The sequence below is a fragment of the Andrographis paniculata genome, unplaced genomic scaffold (genome assembly GCF_009805555.1).
Source record: "Andrographis paniculata isolate CXL003 unplaced genomic scaffold, ASM980555v1 Contig34END, whole genome shotgun sequence".
Lineage (NCBI taxonomy): Eukaryota > Viridiplantae > Streptophyta > Magnoliopsida > Lamiales > Acanthaceae > Andrographis > Andrographis paniculata.
Window position 1 is genome coordinate 5,273,893 of NW_026137567.1, and position 15,409 is coordinate 5,289,301.

At 37.4% G+C, this 15,409-nt stretch overlaps 3 protein-coding genes across 5 annotated transcripts; 1 reads left to right on the forward strand and 2 right to left on the reverse strand.

Moving 5' to 3' along the window:
- Nucleotides 1-503: 503 nt before the first annotated feature.
- Nucleotides 504-3,494, forward strand: LOC127248891 (uncharacterized). The gene is made up of 7 exons (XM_051271443.1): nucleotides 504-747; nucleotides 1,223-1,433; nucleotides 1,697-1,747; nucleotides 2,551-2,780; nucleotides 2,889-3,011; nucleotides 3,108-3,170; nucleotides 3,260-3,494. The coding sequence occupies exons 2-7, from the start codon at nucleotides 1,247-1,249 to the stop codon at nucleotides 3,323-3,325; spliced, it is 720 nt and encodes a 239-aa protein (XP_051127400.1). The 5' UTR covers nucleotides 504-747; nucleotides 1,223-1,246; the 3' UTR covers nucleotides 3,326-3,494.
- Nucleotides 3,495-3,552: 58 nt separating this feature from the next.
- On the reverse strand, nucleotides 3,553-6,434 carry LOC127248892 (probable histone chaperone ASF1A). 2 transcript variants are annotated; one of them, XM_051271445.1, is made up of 4 exons: nucleotides 6,099-6,434; nucleotides 4,261-4,376; nucleotides 3,824-4,176; nucleotides 3,553-3,734 (listed from the first exon to the last, which is right to left on the reverse strand). In XM_051271445.1, exons 1-3 carry the CDS (start codon nucleotides 6,205-6,207, stop codon nucleotides 3,826-3,828), a joined length of 576 nt encoding a protein of 191 aa, XP_051127402.1. In that variant the 5' UTR covers nucleotides 6,208-6,434; the 3' UTR covers nucleotides 3,553-3,734; nucleotides 3,824-3,825. The 2 variants fall into 2 exon arrangements, with proteins under 2 accessions (XP_051127402.1, XP_051127401.1); XM_051271444.1 differs by having other exon boundaries at nucleotides 3,553-4,176.
- A 334-nt stretch (nucleotides 6,435-6,768) lies between these two features.
- LOC127248624 (DNA ligase 6) lies at nucleotides 6,769-15,394 on the reverse strand. Of its 2 annotated transcripts, XM_051271071.1 has the most exons (19): nucleotides 13,069-15,394; nucleotides 12,867-12,984; nucleotides 12,664-12,745; nucleotides 12,378-12,480; nucleotides 12,203-12,299; nucleotides 11,287-11,389; nucleotides 10,510-10,626; nucleotides 10,325-10,372; nucleotides 9,630-9,727; nucleotides 9,479-9,544; nucleotides 9,071-9,230; nucleotides 8,804-8,911; nucleotides 8,310-8,359; nucleotides 7,980-8,014; nucleotides 7,818-7,879; nucleotides 7,587-7,748; nucleotides 7,415-7,503; nucleotides 7,235-7,334; nucleotides 6,769-7,174 (listed from the first exon to the last, which is right to left on the reverse strand). In XM_051271071.1, the coding sequence occupies exons 1-19, from the start codon at nucleotides 15,353-15,355 to the stop codon at nucleotides 6,866-6,868; spliced, it is 4,194 nt and encodes a 1,397-aa protein (XP_051127028.1). In that variant the 5' UTR covers nucleotides 15,356-15,394; the 3' UTR covers nucleotides 6,769-6,865. The 2 variants fall into 2 exon arrangements, with proteins under 2 accessions (XP_051127028.1, XP_051127027.1); XM_051271070.1 differs by having other exon boundaries at nucleotides 12,203-12,480.
- Between the last annotated feature and the right edge of the window lie 15 nt (nucleotides 15,395-15,409).

Sequence of the window (15,409 nt, forward strand, 5' to 3'; positions counted from 1 at the left end):
TAATAAAATAATTTAAATTATATATAATTATATAATAAAAAATTATAAAATATAAAATATAAAATAAAAAATATTAATAGTATTATTATTTTTTAATATTAGTAATAATTATTTATATGTATTAATATTATTATTGTTATATTTTAAATTTTAATTATAAATATAATGATATATTTATAAAATACACACAATTTAATCATAATGGCTACTTAGGCATTACATCCACACTCCACCGCAGGCACAAACAGGTTCTCCCTCTTCCTTCCTTCTTTCTCAGTTCCTCTCATTTCTTACCTTTTTTCTTCCAACCTCGGACCTCTCCTCTTTTCCTCTTCTTCTTCTTTTTCTGTGCGCCTGCCTGCCCCTGCCATGGTGAGATTAGAAAAAAAAAAAAAAAAAAAAAAGAAGCTAAATCGCCCGGTTCACACCGTAAACTAGCAATTTGCGGTTTGAGAAAATCCCAAACTGAAACCGAACCGTCGAAAAGACGGTTTCGGTTCGGTTTGTGTCCGGTTTCAGTTCGAAACCGAATGGGCAAGTCTGGATCAAACACTCCCCGAGTAGCTTTAACAAACGTTACGGGGCGAAAGGCTGTGACAGCCAATCAGAAACAGCCACGTTGCAGGCCTACGTATATGCATATACAGGTGATCCCTTCTCTGCTCCTCCAAAACCCTTTCCCTTTCTTCTTCGTCGCGGACGCTGAGATATCGCTGAGACATCGCAAGCAGCCGTTCGAATTTTCAGGTATCTTCTCTGGTTCCATACCTCTGGCATTTAATGGACTCTTACTAATTCGCAGTTAGAGAGATACATATTTGGAAGCACTACTTTTCTGTTCCAGGAAATTTTGGCTTGGTTTGAATTTATTGAATGTTTATGCACTTTGCGAGAGAAATATGTCTATACAGTTTCGTTCCGATGCTCTGAGCGTTGGTGAAATTATTTCTAGCTTACAATCTAATGTTTTTGTATTCCAACAATTTGTGCTTTGCGTGAATTAAATACCTCCTGTGGAAATACGTTAAGCTACTTTGAAGACTCCAGGAAGAGATTAATTGGATTTGAGATGCATTAATGTAGGTGATGGTTATTTGTATTAGTCCGAAGATAAAAGCTTCGAGCTTGGAAGAACTAGTCTATATTTGTAGATGGAAGTTATTTTGTAATTACTTTGAGCAAGTCTTTAGTGCTGATTTTACTCCTTTTTTATACTTTTCAGTTGAGAATAAAGAGGTGATAAAGAATGATAAAGAGGAGGTTCTACAGGTATGAACATGGTGATAAGGATGCTCCCTCTGAATCTTCTTCATCTGACTCTGAAGTGGAGGTAGAGGCCACTGATGAAACAGAATATGAAGAAGAAGAAGAAGAGGAGGAGGAGGAGAATGAAAATGCTGTTGTAAGGCGAAAGGGAGAAACTTCTTCTTCTGGTTTGTGAAGCATTCTTATGATCTGTGCTATGCATACTTGATCATTGTGATCATATATCTATTTATTTGCCAATTCTTCTGGTTGAAAAACACTTTCACTAGTAATTCCATGGACATTACTTGATGTAGGTATATTATTTGATTAGATTGTTTTCTTTGATCGTTCTTGGTATATTCTAAAAGCTTAGATTGTGATAACTAGACTGTTTATAATGTAACCTCTGTTTTTGCCAAGGTTATTTTATTTGTATTCGCTTCTTCAGGTTACGAGAGCGAGGATAGTTCAGCAAATGAAGTCAATCTTGATTCATCAGGTTAAATCAGTTCTCATCTTCTTGTTTCTGTTACAGCTTTTGGGAAAGTTCATAACAAATTCTTTTATTTTATTTTTGATGTAATTCTGATTGGACCAAATAATGTATAGTTTCTATAAATATTTGAACTTTCACTAGAAGGAATGCGTTCTTCACTGATCTTCTTGATAAGTAATGTTGCTGTACACCATTCTCTTTGACATGAATATTGATATTGTAAATGAATTCATCCTTCTCCTAATGATATCGGTTGCAACATGGTTTCTTTGTTGATTTAACATATAATACATTGTTATCATTTTGTTTGGCATCGATAGTGACTAGGAATTTGTCTTTTATTCATGCCATTGGTTACTCATCAGCTTGACATATGAAAGGCTAGACTACTACCTTAACTGTAATTTAGACGTGCTTTTCCCATCACTTGCTGCAGAAGATGTATACATATTCATTGATATTAAAATGTATTCGACACTGCAAAAGTTTGTTTAAACTGCTAGTCGATTCAAATGTGGACACTCAACATCAGGGGATTCATTTTTAATTTTATATCCATGACTGTAGAAGATTAGTGCAGGCATGGTTTTAGGATTTAATAGGATATCTGAAAACTAACAAGAGAGCGATTTTGAGGATAAGTTGATACATTAGATATGGATTTTGCAAAGTTCTCTTTGTTAATTTTATTTCCTTGAAACACTCTATGGGTGCATGGTATAACTATTGCCTCATATTTTGATGCAAATGCTTTTCACAGTTCTTTAATCTTCCTTCATTTCCTGAATAGAATGATTTTTTGGCAGGTATGGCCTCGAGTGATGATGATGTTGGAGCTCAAAATGGTGCTGGAGCTTTTGCTACTGATGAAGTCGAAAATGTGTTTGAGAAAGCACCGCAGAGTCCCGAAAAAGATGAGAGCCCCTTCGATGTGAAAGATTGTGTCGTAAAATGCAAATCAGTGTTCAAGTGCAGGCTCTGCCCTAGGATTGTCTGCTTGTCCGAGGAGACACTAAAGGCTCATCTAAGCTCCAAGGCAAGTGTATAATATCTTTTATAATCACACTCATTGTGGCTATTGTGGGGTTGAACTTAATGCACTCTTGAGGTAGTCGATAACATTAGTTTTTTGTCCCCTTTCCAGCGGCATGCCCGGTCTGAGAAATTATATAAAGAAGGGAGGCTTAAGGTTATGCTCAACAGTGAGGGGCGGATCGAGGGTGAGATTCATCATGATAATGATGATACTAGTACTGTTTCTACGAAGGTATATATATACATCATGTCACGATTGTGCAGATAGGCTTACTCCCATCTCCTTTGTTCTGTTATTCACCACTTTCGAACACATTAATCTTAACAGAGCCCAACTAAATCAAAGAAAAAAGGCAAAGGGCAATGGAAACAGAGGAAGAGATCAAAACAGGTATTACGCACCTTACTATTGTTGAGATGTAATAAATTCGAGCCCTGAAGGCCAATAATGCATAACACAATTTCATAAACAACATACAGGATACAAGATCGGGTAAAGCGAGGCCATCATCAGAGAAACGAGGGAAGAGGCAGAAGAACGAATGATGGTGATGACAACGAGTATTCTGCCTTCCGATTTTTGTAATAGGTAAATTTTGTGCAAGACAAGAAACTAAATACAATCAGACAATCTTTGCTTTTCTCTGATTATGTTTTCAATTTTGCCCGAATCCTAAATGAGTTTAAGCCTTATGATACACAAAATTTGAAATCATAGCATGTTCTTAGATTGACTGCCAATGAACACAAGAATATTCAAAATTGTTATGATAGCTACAAATTGTGTTCTCCTCAACTGCTTTGACATTGTAGTGTTTGTAAGTATTAAAAGCTGCAAAACATACCTCATGAAGCCTTATAGCATCCTCAGAGCAAGCTATAGAGTAACAAACCCGAAGAATGCCGAGAACTGTTTGGGCACCCGAAGAAAATCCTCTTTCTTGAGGCTGAAACTCTAAAGTGACAATGAAACAATCACATCAACACAGCTATGAAATGAGAAAAAAAGATAAAGAGGTAAGATCTGTCATGTTATAGGCTTGCCCTCATCTGATTTGAGTATGAGGAAAAGGCTGCATAGTCGGTTCTTTTGGACCATCTGCTTCGGCAGCTTGGCCGGGTTCAGGAGCTCCTTCCTCAGCCTTGTCGTCATCTTCAGAGTTAAAACTGATGGGAAATCTTGTTACTCTAGGTTTGTCGGATAATATGTTTCTCTGAATCCTGTCCAACAAAACCCTCGAAGGAGGGTCTTGTCGGAGCTGGTCATCAGTGTAGTCATTGTTCACGTAATAGCCCACTCGAATGAACTCTTGGCCTATGTAGGAGCAAGTCAGTAAAAGGACTGTCACGCCTAGTATGTCTTCCTCGCGAATCTTTGCGGGATCTGGAGGGTCTGCCTGAGAACAATGGCGAAAGAATGTGTGAGACATGGGCAAGCAAGCAAAATATTAAACACCTGACAAAAATTTCGTAGATTCAACCTGCAGTACAAAACGGTAGGTTCCTACATTGACTGGGCCGACTAAAACACTTTCTAAAAGTTGGTCGTAAGTTTCATCCTCGGCGGATCCAACGTAGATTAGTTTCCATTCCAAATCTGCAAGGGATAGGAAGTATCATTAGTAAGTAGAAGAAGATTACAGTGTCATCTTAGCAAATGAAAATCTAGATGTTATGCTCATGGAGCTGAAAACAAATAAACCAAATGGGGGTGGGGGTGTTTTTTTGGCGCGCAAATGCGAGAATTTTCACAAAATTAGAAATGCATGAAAGGGACGACGAAGTAGAGGAATGATAGTTGTACCCGAGTCCTCACTGGCATATCCTAACAATCGCATAATAAGTATCTAATTGAAACTAATCATATCACATGGATGTTTTAATTTGCTTGAGAAGCAGTGAATTATTACGACAAGTTGTTAACCGCTTATAATGGTAAATGATCATAAACTAGAGCAAGATAGTAAGCATAAGCGGAAAGACATTAATCTTTTTACAAGGAAACTTTGCACCTGGAGTGGAAACACAAGCCCACAGATGGTGAGAATATAGTAAGAATTTTTCACATGCTGTATATAATCCTTATAATGTTCATTTTCTTGTCTTTTCTACCTTATCTTATCACTAGACTAATGCGATAATTAGATAGTTCTTGACTATTCAAGCGTATATGGATACATAGTTTAATCTCGCTTCCAGTTACTTTAAATTCCGACTTTCTCATCGAGAAAATTATACCCTGCTTTATAACGAACAAATTCAGAAAGTTTTTAGTAAGCAGTCATGGTTGTCCATGACTTAGGGCAAAAAAGTTAGCAGTGTTTATACACATGCATGTGTATATTTAAGTCATTAACCACAACTTGATTTAATGCAACAAACAGTTTTAATATCTGACTCTACCCGACACTACTCACATGAACAGATGAACTATCTAATGTAATGAATATAAGCAGTTATTTGTGCCACCCGAAAAGCCTCATTGATATAGATCAATGGCCATCTTGATACTGTATAGATATATAGTTTCACCAAAATGCAATCAGTTTGTTAACCAAATTATCCAAGGAATATTGGGGGATGCAAGATGGTTTGCATTTTCATAAAATCAACATTTAAGGGCATTCAGCGAACAGAAATATGATTCAAAATGTGCTGAGCCAGTTGAAATTGAACAGTCTCAAATGAGAACAGAATCAATAAATGATTGCATTGTTCTTTCAGCCCTAACCAAGACAGTAATTATCATGGAAAAATGGTGAGCAGCATAATCTCCAGCGAACTACAAAAAGTGATCCATCAAGAAGACTTTTGTTTCCAAAGAAGCGATTAGAATTATAAAGTAGATCTATATTCTTTCCCAAACACCTGACTCCTACAGTTTACAGTTTCATTTTATAGCGTGAGTCCACCAAAAGTATCCGCAGAGAAATGTTAAATCATTGTCGGTCAGATGACTGTTTCAAGCTTAAGAGTCAGAGAAAGGAAAACACATAACAAAGCCCTAGGAAAGTAGTTCATATCGTGCCCTTTTCAATTCTTCGCTTCATTAAAATGGCAACCAAATTCGACCAATTCACTAAATTTCTAACAAAATACATTATACAAATCGATTCATTTCATGAACTTTAAGAACTAAACTTCCCAATGCCCAATAGTTCCGCACATATATATCCGAGAAGAAGCTAACCCTAACAACTCCAACAACAAATCCAAACAGGAAAAAAAAAATAATAATAAGGATACAAAACGCTCCTCAAACAAACGTCTCATATTGCACGGAGGAGGACCAAAAAAAGATAGAAACGCAAAGAATTACCGTCTTTGAGAGGAGCAATGCACTCATAGGAGATTTCAAACTGAAGAGGGGATGTAAACAACGCCGGATTGTCCAGCACCGCCACATTGGTGATGCTCACCGCATTCATTGCATCAACAATGGAATTACAACACAATAAGAGCCTCCTCCACAACGCTCGAGCTGCTCAAACACGAAATTGCAGGCGAATTAAACTTCATGTAAAGGAAACGGCGCCGGCAAACGACGACGCGAAGACGAAGAGAGACGAATTAAGGCAGCAAGGAATCGGTCCGGAGAGAGAGAGAGAGAAGAGAGATAGAGAGAGAGAGGCACGACTGTTGCGTGCTTTAGAGTTTGGGGTCTCGTGAATGTCATATAGCGCTTTTTGGCGCAAATTTATACCTCTTACCGGCTACTGCTTCCGTAACCGGGTGTAGCCGGTTTTGGAATTTGGCGGGAGTCTCTTAACTGGGCCTTTATTGGGTCACCACTCTGGGCTTAACGGCCCAATATTAATGCATTAGATTGGGCCCCCACTTACCCGTAATAATGAACACTATATAGAGTAGAGTCATTTGTAGTTCGATCCTTCAATACATTTCACACATAATTCTACATTTACAAAACTTAAGAATGTCTTTTAGTACACTAATCAACAGTACAATATAATTAGACAACATACAGCTAATTATAATTCTAATGTTGTCGATTTATATTTCATATGTTGTCGGGACTGCAGTAACATCGTATTTTACAAAAAAACACTAAGAAAATCAATACTGTTCTTACTTTTTGATGTTTATGTCCATTTTTCTCGTCTGGGAGTCAAACATATCGGCTATATCTTCAGCTGTGCTGCATTCCTCCGGCTTTCGATCCGATACGCTTTGGATAAACCTCGGAAACCTGACTGAAATACCTCGCGACGGATGGACTAATCCGATGGCAGCATGGTGAACCGGCGAAATTGTGAAGTCTGCGCCGCGGATCTGCCAAACAAGCTCGGGAGAAAACCACATGTCAGCAGCCTCAGCTGTTCGATAGTACGGTGGTTTCTTGGAGAGGACTTTGTCGCCGGAGAAGAACTCCTTCATCTGGAAGGTTTCTATTAGTAACAGAATCGGTGCAAATTGGACTGTGTTTGTGCTTCATACCTCGGTGTAAAATGCATCGGAAAAGCCAGACATGACGCGGCAGACACTCTGGAATTCTTCGGTGTCGGGGTTATAGCAGGCCATCAAGAAAGGACTGTACCTGCAAATACACCGCGGTTTAAGTACCAACGAAAAAATAAATTAATCGAGATGGGCAGACTATAAATACTCCGATGTTACCATCCTGCTTTCCTTCCATTGCCGTGCCAAGCACCGATTGGCACCAGGTCGAGGGAATCATTTAGTCCATCGACGTAATCTTTTTTGACCTATGTTGCGCAAGGTAAAAGGCATGGTTTTGTTTCTGTGTTTTGATGTTCTAGAGGAATACAATATAGATTTATACGCATACCTTAAGCCAGGAATCTGAACGCTTTGATGGAGTATATCTCGCATCAACGTCAAGGGACTTAACCATGATGCCTTCACATGAAGAACGGAGAGCATCATCGAGAAAGGTGGTCATTCTGTTTAATGTAGCTTCATTATTCACATCAGAATCTTGCAGTTCAACCTAAAAGAAATGGATTGTAACATCAGATTGGAGATTACTAGTGGCATTTGGGAATATAAATAAACTTACAGTCATTTCTCTTGCATATTCGAAGTAACCTGGTTTCTCTTCGCCGAATAGGAGTTTTAAATCTGATTCACCAGAGGCAATGCATGTTTAGAACAAGAGATGATCCTGTGGCATTAGTAAAATAGTCGAGAACATTATTAAAAGTGCAAGGTGAGCGCGTACGTTTTCTTCTTTGACAAAGAGGTAAATCCAATAACCTGCAACGGTTTTAAACAGCCCAGTAAATTCAAAATAGAAATAGTCTGTTCAATCAAATGAGAAGTTCAAATATCAAGTTGACATGTGGATATAATTGTAAGAAAGCGGATACAGATCACACATTTAGATTAGAAAAGATACCATAATTTAATAAATCTTCCATTTCCGTGAGTTAAAAATCATTATACTGAGATTATTCCCACACCACAAATATGAATTGTATGTGCAAATTTTTATTATCAGGTATATGGGGAGGAGATCGGAAATTGCTTAAGAACCAAGGATAAAACTTACTGCTCTCCATTTGCAAACATAATGTCGAAGACAAAAATACAGATGTCAACCTGCATGAACAGAAGATCAGCTAAGTGTACACTCCACAGATTAAATTACATTTCTAGAGCAAGTAATCTTTGTGCAATGGTAATAAGAAACACTTGGCTTGCACTTAATCCCATCCTATACTTGTGTTGTATGAAATTTTTTGTATCCAGGCAGCTCATGTTACTGTATTTCGTCAGGGACCATTTTGTACCAGAAAACCAATGCTTAATGGATTGCCTTTTGCTTGAGAAGAAGAATTCATGTTCTTTAATCCTTACAGATTTTATCCACTTAGAATTGAACCTCACCTATTTTTGTGCATAAATACCCATTTCTAAGTCATTATATAATCTAGACAAAAAGCATATACATGTGTGAAGTGGCCAGTAGATCTACGATGGACCTAGAATAAGAGTTATTCTTCCATTGACTTAGAAATGGAAAAGTAAGGCGATTTACATAACCTTTATTTTATCTGTGGCAATCAGAGAATCTCTGTTACCTCTCTCCCTGGAAGAGAGCTCTTGAAATGACATAAGCTTCAAATTGTTCTTTCTATCAATTGCAACCACCTGAGATCAGACAGCATGCTATTATGTGTGAGTGGGAATTGTGATCCTGTAATAATAATGAATATAGCTGGAGGATGCTAATATAGAGAACTTTGATGCGTCAATGGTTGGCATGATACAGAAAAAATCAGAAAAAAAAAAAAAGAGAGGAACGAGCACCTCTGCATCCAAAATAAAAGTCGCTGTTTCCGGTGGACTGCGCTCCTTTACTATATCAATTAAATCAGGGAATTTTGATGTGGTTTCATCACCATTCCTCGAGTAAACGTGAATAGAACCATCTGCTAAACCATGAATTTGGGCACGTTGTCCATCATATCTACAAGGAAGAAAATCAACATCTTCGGACATGAATATTTTACGGCAAGCAACTCAAAATTCGGAGTATCACATGGAGGTACTTTTTCATCAAAGATTAGTCGCTGCCGACCAAAATAAAAGGTCTTACATCAATGATCACAAATGATATCGCATGTTCTGAGTGCACAAGTCAACATTATTATGTTCTCTGACACTAATTTGTGAATAATAATAATAGCTATCCAAATGAGGTTCGTTAGAACTAACTTGTATTCACAAGTAAATGATTTGCCTTGGAAGCTCTTCAGCACCTGAGCTATTCCATTAGTAATTCTGTAATTCAACACGAAAAGGAAATGGAACCAGAGCTCTAATAATGATAATAATATTATTAAAAATAAACTAATAGCAACAATACTTAGCAAGCATGGGCTTGATTGGTATGCCAGGGGCCATTGATAATGTTGATGAAGAAAACTCAATCCCTTTCTGCATCAGAGCTGGAATAAATAAATCCTGAACAAAGAAACAAATATGATCAAGTGAAAAATAAATAAATAAATAAATAAATAATAAACAAATATGATCAAGTGTCTCAAATAAAGGCATCAACTCTCGAGCAAGAGGTAATTTATACAAAATGTCATGTGTCAACATTCTGCCAAGATATGGTAAAATATGTAAGATATTAACCTCAAAAGGCATAGAACTGTGCAGAAATGAAGAGCCAACAACAAAATAAAGGCACACTTAAGTTTCTTGTCTTATTTACCATTTTAAATTGGAAAATAAACAAAGTAAAAAACAGAAGTAACAATTATAAATTCTTTGAGAAAGCTTAAAAGCATCTAGGGATAATGCCCGTCGCCTAAGAAATAAAATGATGTATGTACAAATATCACGGATATAGCTCAGTCTTAGAATTCTAAATCCAGCGCAATTTCCAAATACATTTGCATGATCTCTCACAAGTAGCATAGACAATATTGAAACATCAGCATGCTGCTTACAGATAAAACACAATACCCCCCCCCCCCCCCCCCCCCCCCCGGAAAAAGTAAGATAAAATAAAATAAAATAAAAATACACCACCAACATTTAGACAATACTTACCAGGTCTGGAAGTATGTTGTATGCTTCAACTACAACACTGGATAGACGCTGCCAAAAACAAGAAAATGATTAATAACACTTAACAGAGGCATTACTATATCATTTGATAGAGTAAATTGGCACAGAGGAAGAAACATTATAAAGCTTTATTGAAAAAAAGAAAAAGAGAAAAAATGTAATTAAACCTCTATATGATTCTTCAAGTTTTCAGGTACTCTATCATCAGTTGAATTCATCACAATAGCTTGAGCTAAAGCAGGAAGAACAGTTTTCATCATAGCTCCAATTCTTAAGTTCCTCACCTACAGAGGACAAAGCATTGATCACAGATGCTAATTGGCAGGGAAATAGAAAATTAATGATGCCTGATGTTCATATACTACAGTTGAAGTGCTGACAACATTTGACAATCATAATATGTATCACCGATGTCCCACAAAATCCAGATACCACAGACGCAAATTGGCATTAAATACAAAGATCAGCATACTTTCTCTTCATATTCTTCTTTTCTTCAAAAAATAAAATAAAGTAAAAGACTGTTACTATCTCACCATTTTCACACTAATCTTCATTTTCCCTTTTCATTCTTCTCAATCCTTTCCAAAGGTTTTACATCACCTTGTTATATCACTTTAAGAACTATCTTTAAGATGCAAAACACACGTGATAATGATAGACTATGACTTTAAACACTACCTTTATAAGTTAAACCACAAATGATAATAATACAACCAAAGGGAATAACATTGCAGTAAGGGAAAAGGAAAATTTTCTGCTCCTAGAAGTATATTATTATCTAGAAACCTATACCCGAACATTCAAATACCCCAAAAGGGGGAAAAACAATAATAACAATGAAGCAAAGCTTTCAGCTACTTGTTAGCTTCCACATATAAAGGAGGAATATGTTTGTCAATGATAATGTAAAATGCATTGGAAAATGATAAGTTTTATCATACCAAAGTTCTGACAAGAAATTTCATCTCCTTCTCTCTACATGAACATAAGAGATTCACAATGAGTCTTTTCTTCCTGACTGTACTGCCACTACCTGTTTGTACACTGGTGAATACCATGTAAAGGTGGAACATGTTTACAGAAAATTTAAAAGTAAAATAAAAATAAAAATAGAAGAAATTCTTCAATCGAAGAAATAAGGAGAAAATGATAGATCCATTGTGAATGTGGAACACAATAGGATGTGAAAACAAATTTAAACAACAGAAAATATCACTATTAACAACCCACACAATAAAGTGCCGCAGGTATGACAAGATGTTGATAACTAAAAAGGTCACAAAGTGGATTGGCAAATACCAGAAAAACTGGACCTCTTTTTTACTTATGAAATGGTGTCAATATATTTACAAATTTTCAGTATCCTAAAGTAGAAATAACTACATTAATTGAATATCCTAAAAATAAAATACAATTATAGCTTAGATTATTTCGAGCTCTATTAAGAGAGAATATCTTGGTGTTGTCCTCAGGTCCCCACATGTCTCACTCCCCACAGATGTGAATCATTACCAATTTGTTACACAGATAGTCGATTGAGCTCGGATTGGTGTGTATATGTTAATAGTCTCCCCTGAGTCGATGCATAGATGTTTTAGGCATGCCCAACTTGCTACAACTTGTTAAATCTGCTAGTTAATCTTCTTGTTGGCATTGATATATCATTCCAAAAGTAGATGCTAACTAAAGGCCGTGCCATCATTAAAGAAATCAAATTGCATCCCCAGAAGTACCATGCATAGTACACTACTTCCATTAATTGAGAAAAATGTCATACTAGTTCAAAAAAGAAAAAACTAATAAAAAGCACATAATCATATTACACACTGCCAATTCTAGCAATCAAGAAATTCATACCTTATCTTCCGAAGACAAGAATATACAGCTTGGATTGTAAGTGGTGCTGGAGGTGCAAGAAGAGATTGGCTCTGCCGGAAAAGCTGGGCAACATCACCTGGTTCAGTATATGTTATTTGACCAGCATGATAGCAGTACATCCAAACGAAATAAAAAAATAAAATAAATGATATACCAAGATCACCAAGTGTATTATACAGATTGGTTATCTTAGATCTGTTGGTTCCACAAGCCTCTTCCAGGGCTGCAACAACAATGCTTCCACCAATATTCAGTTCCTAAAACACCAACAAAATGTAAATCTAACCAATCTATTGAATATGACAAACGATTGGGGGAATGTGGGTTATCAATTTACAGTTAAATGAAGATTAAATTGAAGTGCAATACAGTCATTTATGAGCATAGCCTATAATTCCAATACTGCAAAGGTTTAAATAATAAACATGAAAATTTAGTACCATGTTTTCATGCTCAGGAGCAATCTTATTCGTGCATAAATAGACAGTGGGCAGTACGTCCTCTGGTGAAAGAGCCAGCAAACTGTGTAATGAAAATTCTGGATTGTATGAAAAGGTAATAATAACTCATTTGAAACATATCGATGTAGAGAGTATCTAAATACAGACGCATATAATAAATGGGAAGTTCTCCAGAAACAAACCTCCTGAACATGTTGCATAGCATTGAAGTGGCTTTTATCTTTCCCTTTTCTTCTTCAACCAACTCAAAAGTGCGTGTAATATGAATGTACGGGGCAAGCTCTCCTTTCTTCCAGCAAGCTGGAAAAAGAACTCAGTCATTAGAATCAATGTACTAATATGGCAAATAGATTTCTTAAGAGACTGTAAGAAATAGTGACAAACCATGTTCGATGGGAGAGTATCTTTCAGGTGGCAATGAGACATTATTTACAGGATTGTACTTCATCAAGGAAGAAGAAATAACATCAGGTTTGGTTTCAAGATTGCTGCAATCAGTTAATTCAACATTTCCAGTGACAGAGCAGGGCTCTATGTTACTTTCAGAATCCTTCAATTTAATCTTGTCCGGCATATTGTCATTAGTTTCTTTTGCATTAGCAGTACTGTCATTATAATACATATCCAAAGCCATATTTATGTCCCCTTTGGCCTTCTCCATAATAATGATGGCAGAGCTTCTTAATGATTCATCGCCATTTACAATTTGAATAAACTGATCCACCACCCCCTTGTATGATCCCATAGCATCGACAGTAGCAGGCCTACTTTGATCACCATGAGAAGAGTTACACTCAACTTCGACTTCATTAACTTTTTCGACAGCAGGTATTTTTCTGTTAAAGAACTTGGTTATAGGGCACTGCTTTGTGTCATTAGATTTCCGGCTTGAATCTGTTCTTACTTTCTTTGTTGCCTTGCTATCAAGATTTCTCTTTCTTTTCCCTGGAGAGGCAACTTTCTTCTTAATATTCCCAGAAGCAGATAACTTAAAAGATTGACTAAAAGAGGCATTCTCAGTATGATTTTTCAATTCGAAAGGCAATCTAGGATGATCTTCTGAGCTCCGTTCGGCAGTACAAGAAACAGATGCACTTGAAAAAACCTCTTCATACAACTCTGTTTCACGCTCAAAGAAATTCGAAACGGCATCCACTATATTTCCACCAGAATCTTTCAACAAATCCAACATCTGGCTCATAGTAACCCAATTGGGCAAGCATTCCCGAAGTTCCTGAACAGATTTCTCCAAATCACTTTCCCTAGTACCTTCTAAAGCAGAATCCTGAGTCTGAGAAGATTTTAGGTCAGTCTCCAGTTCAACATCATCGTCACAATTCGAAGCAGCTGGATTATTACCAGACGCAGCAAGACAATCTTTCCCTACATCCATTCCCCCGGAACCACCACGCATAAAACCCATCAAGAACTCCTGCTTGACGGCGGTTTCATCAACTAATCCAGCAAAATGCTTCCGCATCTTGTCTGCATGTTTGCTATCAACCTTCTCGACATCCGCACCAACTGTAGGAACAATTTGCTTCGGCTTCAAAAACTTAACATACTCTCTAAGCTCGTCATAGTTTGAGTGTTCACTATAAGGGACAAGATGAATTTCAAACGAATCCTTCGTCCTTACTGAAAACTTATTCCGCTTCACTTCATATGTCCAACCAGTTGGCACGAAACCGACGACCTTCGAATATCCTTTCTCACTCATAATCTCTTTCATTTTCTGAAAATTAGGCCTAAAATATGGCCAAGTCTCACCCAACACATTCCAGCCAACTACATGGACATCACTATCCAATTCATTCTCTGTAAACACTGCATCATCCCCCAAACCCAACGCACGTAAAACTGCCATCTTCCTGCAACTAACATGAATCTTCTTCTTACACCTCCGAGAAATCTCCAACAAAATCTTCTCCTTACCAATTACATAAGTTGCCACTAGAAACAACACATTCTTGGCAATCGAACTCTCACTTCCAATTCCAAATTTTTCAATCACCCCAGCGATGTAATCAATCGACTCCTCCTGAGTTGGGAACACAAATTTAGGATTACAATAAGTCGTATCCAAGAAAACAGCATCACTACCAACGAAATCCCGTAGCACACTCTCATTCTTCATTTCATCACAGTACCTAAAATCGCCAGTATGTACATACTTCTCAAACCTAACGACGCCATCATCACCTCCACCGCTCACGCAACTTGCAGGTACCTTGAACAAGAATTGAACCGCACCGGGGCAGTGATTCGCATCAATAAGCCAGACCTCCGATCCATCTATCAATACAGGTTGTGATAGAGGTAACGGAAAAATAAAAGGCCGAGGAACTTTCAGAATTTGGTGGAGAAGTTCAGCCGTGGTAGAGGAACAGTAAACGATGCCCTTGGACCATTGCGGCGACAGTCCAGTGTAATGATCGGAATGGAAGTGAGAAAGGAAGTAAGAAACGGAGAAACCGGAGTCGGCATGCTTGAAACCGTCGACGACGAAGCGTGTTTTAGGAATGACCTTGGAGTGAGGAATTAACGCGGGGGTAGGCACAACCGACCCTGCCGGCGGCGGCTGTGGTGGTAAAGAAAGGGACGACAGGGCGGCGCCGTGGAGGGCGGCGGTAGTTAGGTTAAGCAGTTGTGGACGATCGGAGACGGACATGAGTTCGCAAAAAAGTTATTGTTAAAAAAAAAAAAAACAAGAAAGTGTATTTAA

Excerpts from the sequence above, each read along its gene's own strand:
- LOC127248891 (XM_051271443.1), top strand. The coding sequence starts at position 1,247 with ATGATAAAGAGGAGGTTCTACAGGTATGAACATGGTGATAAGGATGCT. Across the intron at positions 1,748-2,550 it reads AGTCAATCTTGATTCATCAG|GTATGGCCTCGAGTGATGAT; the intron begins GTTAAATCAGTT and ends ATTTTTTGGCAG. Across the intron at positions 2,781-2,888 it reads AGGCTCATCTAAGCTCCAAG|CGGCATGCCCGGTCTGAGAA; the intron begins GCAAGTGTATAA and ends TCCCCTTTCCAG.
- LOC127248892 (XM_051271445.1), bottom strand. The coding sequence starts at position 6,207 with ATGAATGCGGTGAGCATCACCAATGTGGCGGTGCTGGACAATCCGGCG. Across the intron at positions 4,377-6,098 it reads CATTGCTCCTCTCAAAGACG|ATTTGGAATGGAAACTAATC; the intron begins GTAATTCTTTGC and ends TATCCCTTGCAG. Across the intron at positions 4,177-4,260 it reads CCTACCGTTTTGTACTGCAG|GCAGACCCTCCAGATCCCGC; the intron begins GTTGAATCTACG and ends CATTGTTCTCAG.
- LOC127248624 (XM_051271070.1), bottom strand. The coding sequence starts at position 15,355 with ATGTCCGTCTCCGATCGTCCACAACTGCTTAACCTAACTACCGCCGCC. Across the intron at positions 8,360-8,803 it reads TTGCCACAGATAAAATAAAG|GTTGACATCTGTATTTTTGT; the intron begins GTTATGTAAATC and ends CTGTTCATGCAG. Across the intron at positions 7,880-7,979 it reads TCTTTGTCAAAGAAGAAAAC|ATTTAAAACTCCTATTCGGC; the intron begins GTACGCGCTCAC and ends CTGGTGAATCAG.